The 17,286-nt window shown below is 42.3% G+C and overlaps 2 protein-coding genes across 5 annotated transcripts in view; one reads left to right on the top strand and one right to left on the bottom strand.

The window, feature by feature from the left end:
* Positions 1-11,374, bottom strand: part of PCNA (proliferating cell nuclear antigen) — a 15,220-nt gene extending 3,846 nt beyond the window's left edge. The window contains exons 1-5 of one of the 4 annotated variants that reach the window (XM_019644633.1): positions 11,304-11,374; positions 3,243-3,487; positions 2,345-2,442; positions 2,112-2,179; positions 548-742 (exon numbers count right to left, since the gene is read on the bottom strand). In XM_019644633.1, coding sequence (XP_019500178.1) covers positions 548-742; positions 2,112-2,179; positions 2,345-2,442; positions 3,243-3,463 — 582 coding nt within the window. In that variant the 5' untranslated portion in view covers positions 3,464-3,487; positions 11,304-11,374. The other 3 variants (XM_019644632.1, XM_019644631.1, XM_019644630.1) reach the window with 3 other exon arrangements.
* A 149-nt stretch (positions 11,375-11,523) lies between these two features.
* CDS2 (CDP-diacylglycerol synthase 2) overlaps positions 11,524-17,286 on the top strand; it is a 50,300-nt gene continuing 44,537 nt past the window's right edge. Inside the window, exon 1 of the mRNA XM_019644619.1 lies at positions 11,524-11,862. Coding sequence (XP_019500164.1) covers positions 11,806-11,862 — 57 coding nt within the window. The 5' untranslated portion in view covers positions 11,524-11,805. The remainder of the gene's footprint in view (positions 11,863-17,286) is intronic.

A 17,286-nucleotide genomic window follows, 5' to 3' on the forward strand; every position in this document is an offset into this window, starting at 1 on the left:
AGCATCTTAGCTGTGGAGGGCAGTGTCACTGGCCCTCCTATGTGGGATCCGAACCGGGGCCCTCTGGCATCCCAAGCGAGTTCTTAACCATCGCGCCACTCGGCCGGCCCTGTAAATTTTTCTTTAATTTTAGCAACTACCTTGCTATAGGCTGAATGTTTGTTGTAGTGTCTCCCCCATTATTCCTGTTAAAACCAAACCCCTATGTGCTGGCATTTGGAGGTGGGGCCGTTGGGAGGTGCTTAGGGTGATGAGAACAGAGCCTTCATGAATAGGATTAGTGCCCTTATAAAAGAGACCCCAAAGAGCTCCCTTGCCCCTTCTACCAGGTGACAAGGCTGTTGTCTATGAACTAAGAAGCAGGTCCTCACTAGACACAGAATCTGCCAGCTTCCCAGCCTCCAGAACTGTGAGAAATTTCCACTGCTTATAAGCCACCTGTCCATGGCATATTGTTATAGCAGCCCAAACGGACTAAGACATAACCTGATATTATGCAGTGTTAGTTCTCTTCAAAGTATTTTCTGTCTACTTAAGAATTACTTACAGCTTCTTCTTCTTTATCAACATTACTAGTTTGTGACAACTTAATATTTCCATTTCCAAGTTCCCCACTTGCAGAAAATTTCACTCCATCCTTTGCACAGGAAATTACAACAGCATCTCCAATGTGACTGAGATCCCGGCATATACGTGCAAATTCACCAGAAGGCATCTTTACTACACAGCTATACTCTTGTTCCTAGAAAACAAACAAAAAAACACTTAAAGGTCAATTTCTGGAAATGAAAGAATTGGCACCTAAACAAGAACTCAGAATTTAAGTCTCCCCCACCTAAATTTTATTGGGGAACAGCCATGGTCACTGGTTACACCTTGCTTTCTTGCTACAATGGTCTAGTTGATTCTTTTAAGGAGTGCAGCTCACAGTATGGCCCATGCGGTGATCAAACCGGCAACCTTGGTGTTATCAGCACCATGCACCAACCAATGATCTAACCGGTCACCCCCCAAAATTTAAGATTTTTGATTACTTTGAAATATCACTGGGCCGGCCGAGTGGTGCGTTGGTTAAGAGCTAGCTTGGGACGCCAACTCTGAGCAGCAGGGCCCAGGTTCGGATCCCGCATGAGGGCCAGTGACACTGCCTTCTACACCTAAGATGGTGAACAATAGCTCGACCTGGAGCTGGGCTGCCGTGATTCGCCGGCAACAGCGTAGGCTGCAGTGGGTTGCCATGAGCTACTGTGTGTGGCTGGCAGCCAGCGTGAGCGGCTAGCAACCGGTGTGAGTTGCCAAGAGGCCGGCAACCTATCTGCCTCACCCGCGAAGAGCCCAATGATAATACCAACATGGGTCAGTGAAGCGACGTCCTCCACAACTAGACTGAAGAACAAAGGACAGCAACTTGTCTGTTCCCCTTCCCCGATTCCCCAATGCTGTTCCCCTCCCCCAGTTCGCCAATAAAATCTTTAAAAAAAAAAGAAATATCACTCATTGTGTGACTTCTTAACGAACTTCAAACACTCAAAAAATAAGTGCAGATATAAAACAAGTATAAGAATAATCATACTAAGAAAACAAATTAGAGCTTAAACCTTTAACAGTAAATGCACTATCCAGGGAACTAGAGCCCCTTCCAATCACCCTCCAGGGCTAACTCAAGAGGACATGAGAGTATGGCATAGGAACAATGATGGTGCAAGCAGGTCTACCTGCTTTCCAAAATGAAAGAATATGGTATACTAGGGATTATAAACATTCCAACACTTCTCCTTTAATGTTGACAAATCTAACCTTAATAAATTTCTGCCATCATAGCTTTAAAATCTACTCTTAATACAAACTAACCGTTCTAGGAATAAAAAGATGCATGGAGGTTAATGAAAACACAAATATGCACTTGGCAATAATGAATTCAACCAATGATTTATTTTAGAGTACTGTGTAGTTTAAAAGACAAATGTGTCAGTCTAAATACCAAAACCCCACTTTGCAACATACACCAGCAGATATATAATTGTTAGGAAGTAAGCTTTAAATAAATTAATTATATTAACATATCTTATGTAACTCATGTACAGTACACTCGACCAGAAATTGATACTCACTGGAATCCCAAGTTGTTCAACATCTAAATCCATTAACTTCATTTCATAGTCTGAAACCTTTTCTTGGTCTACCAAAAGAAAGCAAATGTTGAAGAAAAGCATGTAAGTTTACAACTATGATGTAAATATTATAAGTATCACAAACATTATCTTAAACTTCTCCCAGCTTTAAGAAATACTGACACTGCATTTTAATTTTCTTCAGCCTAACTCAGTAGAAGAATATGACCTACTTGGAGCTTCAAAAACTAGTGCCAAGGTGTCCGCATTATCTTCAGCCCTTAGTGTAATGATGTCTTCGTTGCCCGCACACTTTAGTATTTTGGACATGCTAGAACAGAGAAGGCACAGGGTTTCAAAATTGACACTATCTTTTCAAGATCGTTAGATTTCTAAGCAATTAAAACAAGGAGTTACCATTTTTACCCATTAGGCTGTCTGATGAATTGGCGAGTTAGACAAACGTACTACAGAAGGATGTGTAAACCGGTCCAGCCATTTTGGAATGCAATCTGCCACTTATAGTTAAACTAAAAATCTCACACCCTACCACCAGCAATTTCACTTCTGGATATAAATAAAAGAGCAGCATTTTCTGATTTGCAAATCCATTTATTGGGTTATTGGCCTCGACGACCATTAAAAACTATTTGAAGTTGAAAGCCATTTCCCTGCAGAAATTTTCCCTCAAGTCCAAGAGGGTGCTCACTACTTTACTTTATAAAAGACCAGAAAAAACCTATTGTCCCTAAGGAGATATAGAACTAGGGGGGCATTATAAAGCGGTGAAGTCAACCATAATCATGGTTTCTCATCCAAGGCCGCCGGCACCTAATGACCAAAGAGTTCTCTAACAGTTTTTCCTGGCTGAGCAGCGAAACTCTTCATTTTCCCGCCACCCCTCCCCCTTTGTGACTTTGGCGCGGAAAAAGCCGGTTCGCGCCGCTGTCAGCGCGGGAGTTTGGAACCGCGCGCTCCGCTGGGTCCCGCCTCCTGGTAGAGCAGGCCAATGACATGGCGCCGACGGCCCACTCCAGCTAATGAGGGCCCGGCTCAGAGGTGCTCCCGCCAAGAGCCAGAATTGGGGGGTGAGGGGAAGAGTGCATGGCTCCCCGCCGCCCCCCAGCTTACCTAGTGAGGTTCACACCCATGGCCAGGTTGCGGTCGCAGCGGTACGTGTCGAACCCCTCGGAGCGCAGGGTAAGCTGCACTAAGGAGACGTGGGACGAGTCCATACTTTGCAAGTTCACGCCGCTGGAGCTGATGTCCCAGCAGGCCTCGTTGATGAGGTCCTTAAGCGCCTCCAGCACCTTCTTCAGGATGGAGCCCTGGACCAGACGCGCCTCGAACATGGTGGCGGTGTCGCAACGACGCGGCTACAGTTTAAGGTTAAGAGGAAGGTGTAGCCGGTTTAGGCTTCACAGGATGAGAGCAAGCAGGCGAGCACAGCAGTAAAAGCCGGAGACCGAGAAAGACCACAGCAAACACACTGCGCCAGCAACCGTTTAATACCGCCGCGTCTGCGAGCGCGCGCTCTCCGTCCCTGCGCCCCGTGTAAACGTCACCACGCTGCCCCGCCTACTACCTGGGCGGAGAGACTCTACGGCCAATCGTGTGCCTGCTCTGCGCGAAGCCTGCCCCCAAACATCCATTGGAAAATGAGATTTGCCCGGGCAGGAACTCTGCACCCTCCGGGGATGGCAGAACCAGAAGGACAGGACTCCCCGCCTTTTTGCCGTGTTTTAGAGTCTGAACTCTAGACAAATCCGGGCATCAGTGAATTCCAGCGTCGTGGTACTTCCTTAACCTCCTGCTTTGAGGATAGAAAGTTTCCATCCATAAAAGTGAAACACAAGTGCAACCGGGGGGAAGGGGGGAGAGTGGGGAAGAAGAAACGCCTGTAGCCTGAAGAGAACAGCTGCTTTAAATGTGCACTTTAGCTTTGCTGTAATAGAAGTGACGCTCTCCTAAAAGTCAAACGGTAAAGAGTTGTATACTTATGATAAAAAATTATTTCAGCTTCCCATCACCATCCTCTTAACACCCCCACACACACACACACGCAAAGCTCATATCACACAATCGTTTCCTATGGACAGCTTTCTAAGCTTTTTCAATGCAAATATACATTTTTTTAAAGAACAAAAACAGGTTCTTCCTGTTAACACTTCTGCAATGTACTTAAAGTACATTTAATTTTTTTTTTAAAGATTTTTATTGGGGAATTGGGGGGATGGGAACAGTGCTGGGGAATTGGGGAAAGGGGAACAGACAAGTTGCTGTCGTTTTGTTCTTCAATCTCTAGTTGTGGAGGACGTTGCTTCACTGGCCCAAGTTGGCACCATCATTGCGCTCTTCTCTGGCGAGGCAGATCAGTCGCCGGCTTCTGGACGGCCGCTCACTGCGGCTGCTGGCCGCTCACGCTGGCTGCTGGCTACACACGGTAGCCCATGGCAATCCACTGCCACAGGGACTGCAGCCCACGCCGTCGCCGGCGACTCATGGCAGCCCAGCTCCAGGTTGAGCTGTTGTTCAGCATCTTAGCTGTAGAGGGCAGTGTCACTGGCCCTCATATGTGGGATCCGAACCGGGGCCCTCTGGCATCCCAAGCGAGTTCTTAACCATCGCGCCACTCGGCCGGCCCTAAAGTACATTTAATTTTATGCCACACAAATGTTTTCTGTATTAGTACCTTTCAAAAAGGCATAATATAGGCATACCCCAGAGATATTGCAGGTTTGGTTTCAGACCACCGCAATAAAGTGGAGTATGGCAGTAAAAAGAGTCGTGCTATTTTTGCTGGTGGAGAGTTTTCCCTTAATTTGTAACAAACGCAACACTTGTGAAGCACAAGAAAGCCACATGCAATGAAATGAGGTATGCCTGTATCTTATGTTTGTAACCTAATTTACCAATTTCTTATATTTACAAACACCTTTGGGCACTTAGATGATTTTGTGAGATCAACTCCTTTATTACTTGCATACACATTAAGTATTTGATTAATGTTACTAAATTGACCTCTAAAGAACTGCAATTTATGTTCCAGCCAAGAGTGAGTATGCTCATATCCCTTGATTTTCCTAACTACAGATATTAGCAATCTCGACTTTAAATCTGTGCTCATTTATGTGAAAATTTCAGTTTGCATACTGAGTGTTACAGGTTGAACATCTTTCATATATTTCTTGACTATTGCATGTTTATTTTTTCTATTAAACTGTCTTTCTTACTGATTAAAAGAAGCACTTTATATATATTATATATAACACTAATCATTTCCCTGTTATATGTATTCTCCCCCTGCTTTGTTATTTCTTTGACTTTGATTACAGTATTCCCCTTTAGTTGCATTTGATATCTTATTATGGTTTGTAGAATTCTTTGTTTTTTCTACCATGTATCTGGGTGTGGATTTAGTTTTATTTTTTGTGTTCTGATTCATGTATTTCATCAAGTCTAGAATATTCTCAACCATTATGGCTTCAAATATTGCCTTTTTCTGGTATTTCTATTAGATTTATCTATTTCATTGAATTTAAGATACCATCAATTGTAGGATGCACCGTTACTTTATGTAGCAGAAGAAAGAAAATAAAATATTGTCAGACTCTCATACAGTGTTTATCATTTCGAATTTCTATTTTGTAATTATTGAAAGAATTTTTAGATGTTTTAAACATTTGTATCACATATTGTGCATATATATACACACACACACACACACACACACACACACAATTAACTGCCTAAACATTCCTAATATTTCTCCATATTCAGTTTCCTACTCAGTTGCTGGTACTGCTGTTTTTCCATATAATATCATACTCTATTGTATAGGGTGATGATGAGTGCTACTCTATTGTTTCTGGAATTTCTTCCAAGTCTCTACCACCCATTTGTAAATTTTTTTATTAAAAAATTTGTATTCAGTTTATTTAAGTTAAAAAAATAAAAAACAGGGGCAGCTGGTTAGCTCAGTTGGTTAGAGCGCAGTGCTCATAACACCAAGGTTGCCGGTTCGATCCCCACATGGGCCACTGAGCTGTGCCCTCCACAACTGGAATGAAACAACTACTTGGAGTTGATGAGTCCTGGAAGAACACACAGTTCCCCAATTTAAAAATAATAAATAAAACAAAAAACAGTATACCCATTTCCCCCCACCTCTGGCAACCACCTATCTGTTCTCTGAATCTATGAGCGTTTTTTTTTTCTTGTTTTTGTTTTTGTTTTGGGGGGGTGCCACGTATAAAAAAGATCATACAGTATTTGTCTTTCTCTGTCTGACTCATTTTACTTAGCATAACTCCTTCAAGGTCCATACATGTCACAAATGGCAAGATTTCATTCTTTTTTATGGCTGAATAACATTCCATTGTATATATATACCACTTCTTTATCCATTCATCCATCCATCGACATTTAGATTGTTTCTGTGTCTTAGCTATTGTAAATAATGCTGCAGTGAACATGGAGGTGCATGTATTTTTTCAAGTTAGTGTTTTTGTTTTCTTTGCATAAGTACCTAGAAGAATTGCTGAATCATAAGATAGTTATAGTTTTAATTTTTTGAGGAACCTACATATTGTTTCCCATAGTGGCTGCATCAATTTACATTTCCACCAACAGTGCACAAGGGTTCCCTTTTCTCCACATCCTCACCAACACTTGTTATTTCACTTTTTAACAGGTGTGAGGTGATATCTCACTGTGGCTTTGAGTTGCATTTCCCTGATGATTAATGATGTTGAGCATCTTTTCATGTGTCTGGGGAAAGTGGTGCAAGGTAAGGATGCAAAGATAGGCAGGGATGAGATCTTATAGGACTTTACAAGCCCTCAGTAAATACAAGGGAAAATTATCAAAAGAAGGTCTTTGTCATGGTCCAATTTATGTTTTAAGAGGATCACTTTAACATCTGGTATAGGTGCTATTCCATTAGTGAGTGAAAGAATGAATTAAGTAAATTATGATTAAACAATTGGTTAAATTTCTAGGAAAGAATAACTCGATAGATCCTTCCTAGTAACTGTCCACGGAAATAAATTCCAAATAGATTAAAGAATTAAAATTCAAAAGAATATAAACCCAGTAAGAAATAGAAAAGTATTTTGGTAAATGTTTATGAGATCTTGCTGTGGGCTTCTAAACATAAAAGGAAAAAAACCCATAAAACATAAGGAACAACTACATAAGATTTAAAACTTCAGTATGCATGAGAGCACTGTGTTGGTTAGTATATTTTAAGTTTCCATGACAGAGAACCCAATTCAAACTGATTAAAAGAAAAAGAGAATTTAGGCATCTAAACAAAAGCCAGAGGTATCTGACTTCCAGTGTTCAAAGCCCCACCTTAGTAAATGTATGAAAATAATGGTTAGCCATATTAATTAGCGAAAAAATATAAATTAAAGTGAGACAGAATTTTAACCTACCAAATTAAAAATTGTGTCAGCGCCAATTTGTTAGGAAAGATTCAAGGAAGTGGACACTTTTATGCCCTGATGTTGGGAGTATAAATAGGTATAATTTTCCAGTGATAATTTGGAAATGTGTATGGAAAATCTTAGAATTTTATTCATTCTTTGACACAGAAATTCAATCTCTAGGATTGTTTTTCTAAAGAAGTAGTCAGAGGTAATTACCAAGATGAGGCATGTTTAAAAATGTTTCTTATAGAATTATAAACAATTCCCCTGAAATTGGAAGTAACTTTGAGGTATAACAATATGGTCTTTGTTAGGTAAATTATGATAAATCTGTAAGATGGAATACCATATAGCCTTTCAAATACCATCCTCAGTGGGCATTTAATGATAAAGAGAAAAGTCTGGTTATAAAACAGTATTAACAATAGTATTCTAATTTTCTAATATTGTTATATCTGGGTACAAGTGCATAGAAAATGAAAAGACAAAAATATAAATAGTAACAGTAATTATCTGTGGCTGATGATACCACAAATGATTTTTATATTTTTCATTCTACTTTTCTGCATTTCCTACACTTTATCAGCTGTGTATTGTTGATTAGAAAATGTTAATGAATGTTGGGAGAAAAAATGTTGTAAACTATTTGATATAATTTCTGGGAAATTTCTTTACAAGGTGATATCATGTATTAGAGTGATTCTCAATCCTGGCTGTAATTAGACTCACCTGGGGAGCTTAACAACAACAAAAGCATATTTCCTCCAGGCTCCATCTCCTGAGATTCTTATGTACAATAGTTGGTCTAGGGGTGGACCCTCCATTGGTATTTTTTTAGAAGCTCCTCAGTTAATTCTAATGAATAATCAGGAACAAGAATTACTGTTTCAGCATGTGTGGTCAATAGATGAATAATTGTGCTTAAAGCCACCTGCCTCCCCTCTCTCCACCTCCCCGCACCAATGTAGACTATTGGTTTGAACAAGTAAGACCTCTACTTTGTCAGGAGACTGACAGTATAGTTTAGAAGGACTGTCTAACAGTCTAATAGGTCTGTAAGTTTGTGGAAGTGCAGGATTTGCATTTCCGAAGCTTTAAGAAGTTTGTCAGTTCTGCATAGCCCATTCTCAATTACATTTTGCATGTCACATCATTAAACTGAATAAGAAGTTTTAGGTGAGGGCCGGCCGAGTGGCGCGTTGGTTAAGAGCTGGCTTGGGACGACAACTCTGAGCAGCAGGGCCCCAGTTCGGATCCCACATGGGGGCCAGTGACACTGCCCTCTACAGCTAAGATGGTGAACAATGGCTCGACCTGGAGCTGGGCTGCTGTGAGTCACCAGCGACGGCATAGGCTGCAGTCCCTGCTGCAGTAGGCTGCCATAAGCTACCGTGTGTGGCTGGCAGCCAGCATGAGCGGCGGGCAGCCAGTGTGAGCTGCCAAGAGCCGCAGTGAGCGGCCATCCAGAGGCCAGCGACCGGTCTGCCTCACCCAGGAAGAGCGCAATGATGATACCAACGTGGGCCAGTGAAGCAACGTCCTCCACAACTAGGCTGAAGAACAAAACAACAGCAACTTGTCTGTTCCCCTTCCTCTGATTCCCCAGCACTATTCCCCTCCCCCAATTCCCCAATAAAATCTTAAAAAAAAAAAAGTTTTAGGTGAGAATACTTGTAAAACTGAGAAACAGAAAGGCAATATGAAGAGCAGGTAAAGCCTGTTTTTGTTTATTGATGATTCTTTAAAACTTTATTGTTTAAAGAATCGTTTACTGACAATTCTTCCCTTCTAAGAGAGGAAAAACACTATTTAGGGAACTAAAGAATTTTCTTGTCACTTGTACCAATGCAGTTATTAAACATCAAGAAGGGGGGAGGTATTTTTATTATAGAATGATAATAATTGCAGCAAAAGCTGCCCACTTATGCTGAGCACACAGTCAGCCTGCACATTCAGGGGGACGAAGAATCTCATGCTAGTTACTTCTAATCAAAATAAAATTTCAAAATAATGGAACAAGCAAGGTATGCAACGAAATGACTATATACAAGATATGTCACAAGCCTGGAAGAAATGACCCAAGGTAACAGTGCTAATATGAGAAATAGAAGAGTCAGTGATAGAGGAAGAGGTGTAAGGTAATGTAAAGGAACAAAATTCTTCTTTAGGCTGGAGGTGGGGGAGATTTTGACTTTTCTTTCTACAATTGAGGGAGAGGCTCTAAATCTGGTTTAAAGGTTAGTTAGCATTACTTCCAGAGAGGTCTGAGTACCTGATCCCTCTTTTCCATAGCGCTGACTTCAGGAATGTACTTGGTCTGAGTTTAGTTAGCCTGGCAGGGCTGAATGTAATGGATGAGAAGTTTGCTGAGGCCAAATTGTAGGGGTTATCTACCCTAGTAAACACACTGTGCATTCTGAAACTCTGAACTATGTGCAATGGCTTTCCCACCTTTTTTATATTAGGCTGGATTTGAAAGGGAACAGCTGAGCTTTTGGAAGGACTGATGTATGCTTCCTCAGATGTGAACTTTCACTATTATGTACCTGAAAGGTGAGGATCTGAATACTAACACCACCACCTGTCTCAGAGGATGACCTTGTGGCTCTGTGTTGATGTCTTTCTAGGTCCCTTAGGTCATAAACCTTGCTTAATTTACCCAAGAAGTGCCTGGTCTTTAGATCAAGAAGTGACCACTAACAGTTGAAATGGTTATCACAACAGTCCTTAACAGATTAAAAGAGTTTTAAAATTACCATCAGCATGTTACTTACTTTTATAAGTAACATTTAAACAAGACAAAACAGAAAAGCAAAGCTTTCTTTAAATATATTATGGTCTCAAAACAAACAAACATTTGAACAATGTTAATAGGAAACAAAGCATACTCTGAGTTGTCTTCCTCCATGTCTATTTTACTGTCACTTTGAAGCACTGTTACAGTAACTTGGGTATACACTCTTACAGAAATCAAGAATTCTCACTAGTTTCACCAAAACTCACAGTTCAGGTCAAAATTGCTTATACGAAAATGCAACTCATTATGTCTGCAAGTTTCTCTCGTTAAATTACATATGCTTAAGGGAAGGGACCTCATTTTATACTTGTTTTACATCAATACAAGGCAGAGAATAAGAACCGCTGACAATGCTTGAGAAAAAGGTTAGTGTGGGCTTTGGTAAGAAACAGATCAGTGTTCTAATTCTTAGTGGGCATTTTCTAGCTGTGAGCCCTTGGTTAAATCCTTTTCCTTTAGGAAAAAATTTAAATCCATTCAACGACTATCTAGGATGTGTCAGATACACAGAGGATCTGGCTGTGAACAAAGCAGACAGCATTCCTATCCCCAAAAAAGGTCTGTCAGCAGTCCAGAAGGCAGAAAACAAATGTGAAAAATCGCGGAAGATTTTATCTATAAAATGAAAATCGTATCCACTGCCAAACGTTGTGCAGATTGAATGACATAAATTAAAGCGATTTAATTTATGTACCTAACACATAATTAACGCTCAGTAAGTACTAGAGACAACTTGGCAAAGAAAGCAACGCAGACTGAAGTTTGGGTTTCACTTCCCTTATCACGTGACGACCTCCTCTTACACAGATGGGCTCCCCAGGCCTTTCCACTCAGGGCCTAACCAGCGTCTACTTACATGCGTGAGGGAAGAGGCCTGGCTACCCACGACACAAAGCCCAGACCAGCAAGCAAAGCACTACCCAGGCTAGGGCCCGCGGGGTGCCTCCTCTCGTCTCCACTAACCCGTTATTTCTTGGATCTAGGTACCAGCACCGGTCAACCGCAGTCCGGCAGAAGCTCCTATTGGCTAGTCTCCCTCGGAACGCACGCCTTTCCCCGCCCCCTCACGTTTCTGTCCAATGCGCGCCTACCCACTCCGCTCCACCCTGCCCTTACTGCCCCGCCCCCCTGGCGGATCCGCGCCATTGGTGGATGTACGGGGCCGTGATGGTGGCTGTGCGCTTGCGCGTTCTCTCTGGGGCCATCTGGAGAGTAGGAGCTAGCGGGCTGGGGCTGGAGGAGGCCGATCGTGCTCCGCCCCGGTGAAAAGGCGGCGACGGTACTGGGTGGGGCCGAGGTCCAGGGCTGGCCGCCGGTCTGCGGTGGGGCCTGCGAACCGCTGCCGAGCTGTGAGCTGCTCAGGCGGGGCGGGGCCGGCCCCCCAGAGTCCGCGCGCGCCCGCTGAGCTGCCGGCTCCCGCGGCTGCGCTGCTCGCCCGCAGGGACGTCGCTCCAGTGTCTCCAGCATGAACGAGCTGAGGCTTAGGGCGGTCCGCGAGCCGGACGCGCCGCCGGAGTACAAGGTAGCGGCGGCATCGGGGTGGGCGCGGTCAGGGCAGCGGCGCCCCCCGGAGATTCGCGGGGGGCACGCGCAGAGGGGTCATCTGGCTCTTTGACCCTTTGTCGCGGCCGACGGCGGCACCAGGCCTGGACGGCTTGGAGGGTCCTCGGATGCAGGGCCCCCGCGGAGCGCGTGTCAGGGGTCAGCAAGAGGGGACACCGGGGACACAGCTCTGGGGTCCGGTTGGAGGTGGTATCTCCACGGCGCAGAAAGGAGCGTTCGGGGGGTTACCCACCTGCTTGCCTCTCAGGGCTGGTTGCGGGGGGGGGTCCCCCTCTAGTCCCTCACCTCCCGAGGCCTTTCGAGTGTGAAGACGTCGAGACCCGAAAGCCTTCTCTGGCCGGCGACTCCTCTGAGCCCGACTTAGGCTCTCTGCACACCATTAAAATGTTTTTTGTTTTTTGTTTTTCGAGGGGGGAAGTTATCAAGACAAGGCTTTGGGATTTGCCTCCTAGGACATTTAAATCCCTTCTGGAAAGTGAAATCCGTTGGCTCTAAGCAGAGAGGTTACTTGATTCACGCAGTCAGCAGGTGTTGGAAGGTGTACTCCCCAGTAGATGGGCTTGTTTATTGCGTGAAGTGTGGGCATTGATGGGGTAGAGGAGGGTAAAAAAAAAGAGGCCATCTTGGCAGGGATGTGGCTGGTTGAGGGGTGAGGGATGAGGGGAGTAGACTCCTTTCATTGAAGTGAAAGGTTTGTGTAGGAAAGTTGAGGAAGGTGGAGAGGGGTTGTGATACTGTGGACTTTGAATGACAGCATAACTGTGTGTGTGTGTGTGTGTGTGTGTGTGTGTGTGTGTGTGTGCGCTTGCTTGCGCTTGCGCTTTTGTTTTTATCAATAAGTATGTCTAATTATTACAAATAGTTAGCTTATCCAAAATATAGCTGACTAGCTATCATGTCTTTTTTCTCCCTCTTCTCAAACCTTTAAGGCCCACAGTCTCATTAACATCAAGTCTGACTTGTCACCCTTCAACAGGGCTATATAGCCTCTAGACATCTGAATACTCACCGCCTACTATATACAGGGTGGGGACAGTTCTTTCAGGCCCAACCAGGGTATTTAATAGGAAGATTAGAGATTTCAAAATACCTCGTCACTGCAAGCAACTCCTAAACTTGAACCAAATCCCTACATTTTCTCCAAAATTTATTCTAAAAATCAATATGAAGAGTTCTACTTGGATGACCCACTGTCAATAGCAACAGCAAAAGAGTTATTTAAAACCCCATTATCATTCACCCAAAACATTCCTCCTAGTATACAAAGTTTCTCTGCTTCCCCCCTCCCCAACTCCTTGGATCCATCCCCCAGAGAAAGTGCTAGCTGACTCTTAAATTCTTTCTCATCCCATGTTTTAGGTAGGGAGGACATGAGGAGCTGTCCAGCTGAAGGTGCCTTAATTTTTTTTTTTCAACTGCACTTAAACCACTTATACAATGACAGAATGCCTGGGGTGTGAGGTTCACCAAGTGCCTGTCACTCCCTAAAACACAGCAGCTACTATATTCTGTTAAAAGCCCGATGTAGTCCATTAGCCCAGAACAAGGCAGTCAGCTCCCTCACTCCATCACTCTGTATTTCTGAATTACCATGTATGGGATTTTTAATAATAAAGATATATTTTAAGAACTGTGAAATGCTTTATTTGCCTTTGGTGAATGTATATATAGTAGAGTTTTTTAAAAATCTTGATTCTATGTCACACTTTGAAAAACCTACTTCCGTGATTCTGGCTTTGCCAATATTCTTGATAGAACTTAAGAAAATTAGGAACAATAAAACAAGGATATCTTTTTAGGGGAATGAATTGTGAAATGGGAACTTTCTTATTTCATAGTAGAAGAATTCAGAAAATAATACCAGGTCCATTCATTAAAAGAACTGAAACAAATTTGGAAGAGTCTAAAATGTTACAGTTGATTAACTGCTGTGGCAAAATTGTCTTGTAAAAACAGCAGACAATCATTAGTTTCAAAATAATCTGGAGAATGTGTTTATTATAAAAGTCGGAAGGTATTTTGTTATATTTAGCATCCTAGACTGGAATTTTCAAAGCCAGTTGCTAATAAAGGAAATGTTTTCCTCTGTGAGCCGTGCTTATAATTTTAAAGTCCCCAAAGCACAGTATTGTTGCCAAACTAAAATACTTGGAATTTAAGCTTTTGGAATGATCCTCTTCCTGCCCAACCATGTTTTTACAATGTAGCTTAGGAAAGAAGGAGATGAAACATGGGCCAAAAGATTGGCATATTAAAGTTTATGATTGGCCACAACTAGACAGAAGAGCAAAAGGACAGCAACTTGTCTGTTCCCCTTCTCTGATTCCCCAACACTCTTCCCCTCCCCCAACTCCCCAATAAAATCTTAAAAAAAAAATTTATGATTGGGTTGACATTTCAGGGGACTTAGTTTTGGAGGTTAGAGTGAAGGCTCTGGGGTTTTCTGCTGTACTTAGATGCTGGAGTGCTATTTAAATTAGAGTTTCACTCCTTCTAAGGCTTCCTTTCTAGATTGATGAAAGCAGTATTGGGAGGAAATTGTGACATTTAGAAAGGGGAGTGTAAATCTTCACTGAAGACAGTGATTAAGAGCAGGGGCTTAAGAATCAGCTGGATCCATCTTGAGCCTGAGCTCTGTCTCTTAAGAGTTGTGTAACTGAGCAAATCACTTAACTTGTATGAAAGCCTCAGTTTGTCCATCTCTAAAATGGGAGTGATATAATAGCATGTGCATCAAAGTATATTCACGTGGATTGAATGAGCGTGCATGTTACATAAGTAGCACAGGAATAGTCACATTGTAACAATGTGTTAGTTATTGTTTCTGGTTGAAATATAATGTTATAGGAAAAAAATTTAATACTCACTTCCACTCTTGGAAGATGATTAAATCTTCAAGTTGTGTTTGGAGTACTCTTCCTATTCACCTTTTAAGGAAAGTGTATGGACAGGACTTGGCCTTCTATGGCCTATCTTTTCAGTTCATTTTCTTGCTGCACTTTTCAGTGTTTAGAATCACAGTCAAACTTTCACTGAAGAAGGAGCATTGCTATACACAATTATCTTCCCTTCCTGGCACTAACTAGCTGTAATATAGCTCAGGACAGTGGTGAATAATTAAAAATGGTTTTTCTGATAGAATTTTAAGAGTGAACTACTGAAATAAAATCTTATTTTAAGAGCTATAAGTACTTTGGATGGAGGAGAAATGCTTTATTTCTGTCAAAAACATTTTTTTTACATTGAGAAATACTTTGGGTATTGAAAAATTAGTGAACTTTAGCTATGGTTCTTAGAGAAGGCGAAAGATTGATTTGTCATACAATAACCCACCATTTTAAGTTTCTTATTTATGTTGATCATACAAGTATACTTTTATTTTAAAAACTCAGTTACTCCCCAATTTATGAGTAATTGTTTTAAAAGCTAATTTTGTTTAAAATGTTTTATGTTTGCACAAATTTGTGATTTTTCATTAGAGGAATTTATATCTTTTTTTTTTTTTTATTAGGAAACTGTTTTTCCAGGACCCATCAGCTCCAAGTCAAGTAGTTGTTTCAATCTAGTTGTGGAGGGCGTGGGAATCGAACCGGCAACCTTGGTGTTATGAGCACTGCGCTCTCTAACCAAGTGAGCTAACTGGCTGCCCAAGAATTTATATCTTTTAAAAATGTTAAATTGCTCTCATCAGATGTTAGAGGAGGGATCCTAGAGGTCATTATTTTATGGAAGTGGATACCACAGCCCAGAGAGTTTACTTGCTTAAGGTCACACAGCTGGCTAGATGCAGAATGGTTAATAGTATGAAGCTTTTCTAATTCTTGTTTTTTCCTCATGATGTTACATAATGCTGCCTTCAAGTATACAGAATTAATTTACAGACTTTAAAAGCTTCTGCATTGATTGACTTTGATAGAAAAATATCCAAATATTGCCCTATTTTTCTTATGTGGCTACAAAAAGAAAATAACAAATGTTTCAAAATGTCAAATATATAAATAAAAGTAAACTCTCAGTAAATATGGAGATTCTGAGAGGTTTTTTTTGGGGGGGGGGTGCAGTAGAAAAAGTTGGTTAGGTCCAGTTTTCCTGGTTATTGGATGACTGGTGATTATATATTTTGAAGCTCAGCCCTGGGCGCAGTGACTTGGGAAGGAAACTCCCAGGGTGGTGCAGGCTTCTTGCTCTGCGCTGTGTGTGAGGCTGCTCAGAATATATGATTTCCGGTTGATGACTCTTAGTATCAGAACTGTTTGTTTTAGCAATAGTTAGTCATCCAGTATCACACACCTTCTTCTTAGGACATTCACGGAATCCAGGGTCTGCTGTATACAATCTCTGTTAGCTCTGAGGAAGGAGGGCTGCTGTCTTGTGTCCATGAGGAAAACGTCCAGGATTTTATACCAATTTTGGCTCCAAAACTATTCTTCACTGATTTGAAGAAATCCTATAACTTTGAATGCATCTGGGAACTTAGGAAATGACTCTTATACCTAATTCCACAGTGCAAATAATTGTCCTTTAAACCATTTGAAAATACGTGTCAATATTTCTGATTTGCACACTCTGCTGTCTTTTTTAGGATCCATATAGGGGGAGTGTGTTGAGCATGTTAGCGCTCCAGGGGGCTTGCAGAGTGACTCACCTGCACACAGCTTAACCTGTTCCCTGTGCTGTGACGGCCTTCCCAGCCTTCCTGACTGGGGGTGAGAACACAGCCCTTCATGCATCATACTGCCTGTGGTTTGGAAAAGGGACAGAGATACCCTGACTCTTGATTGTTAATTTTGTGAGGGTCTTTTTGGAAGAATACTAATTTGTTCCTGGCATTGGGCCGAATTCTTGCCTTCCAGGCCTTGTCACATGATGGTTGCCTGGTTAGGGTGGTGGTGCGGTGCCAGTGAGGGCAGACCTGGTCTCCATTAGGCAGCTCACCCTGATCTTTGTTCTTGTGCTGTTTGCCCCAACACTGAGGATGGCATAGGGCCCACTAAGTTGAGTGACCTTTTAAAGAAAGTTAAACTTTATTATGTTATTTTGACTAGGTAATGCATGGTTCAGAATTTGATAGGTGCAAAAGGTACCCTGTGAACGCCTCCTTCCCTCCTACCTAGCTCTCCTCCCCAGAGGCAGCCCCTGGGTCCAGGTTGTGGTGCTCCTGAGCTCCTGCTGTCCATGCAGAAGGACCTGACCTTTCCTTCCAAAATCAGATGTCCTTTTGATTTGTTGCCCTTTGTATCAGAGTCACCACAGGGCCAGCTGGAGCTTCTCTGAAGATCTGGCTGTTCTTGAAAGAGCCCTTGAAACCTGAGATTTACTGGTGACACGCTCTGCTCCTGGGTCTCTGATGTGAGGACACCTGTCGTTGACCTTGGATTCCTCA

The sequence above is a fragment of the Hipposideros armiger genome, unplaced genomic scaffold (assembly GCF_001890085.2).
Source record: "Hipposideros armiger isolate ML-2016 unplaced genomic scaffold, ASM189008v1 scaffold_89, whole genome shotgun sequence".
NCBI classification, from domain to species: domain Eukaryota; kingdom Metazoa; phylum Chordata; class Mammalia; order Chiroptera; family Hipposideridae; genus Hipposideros; species Hipposideros armiger.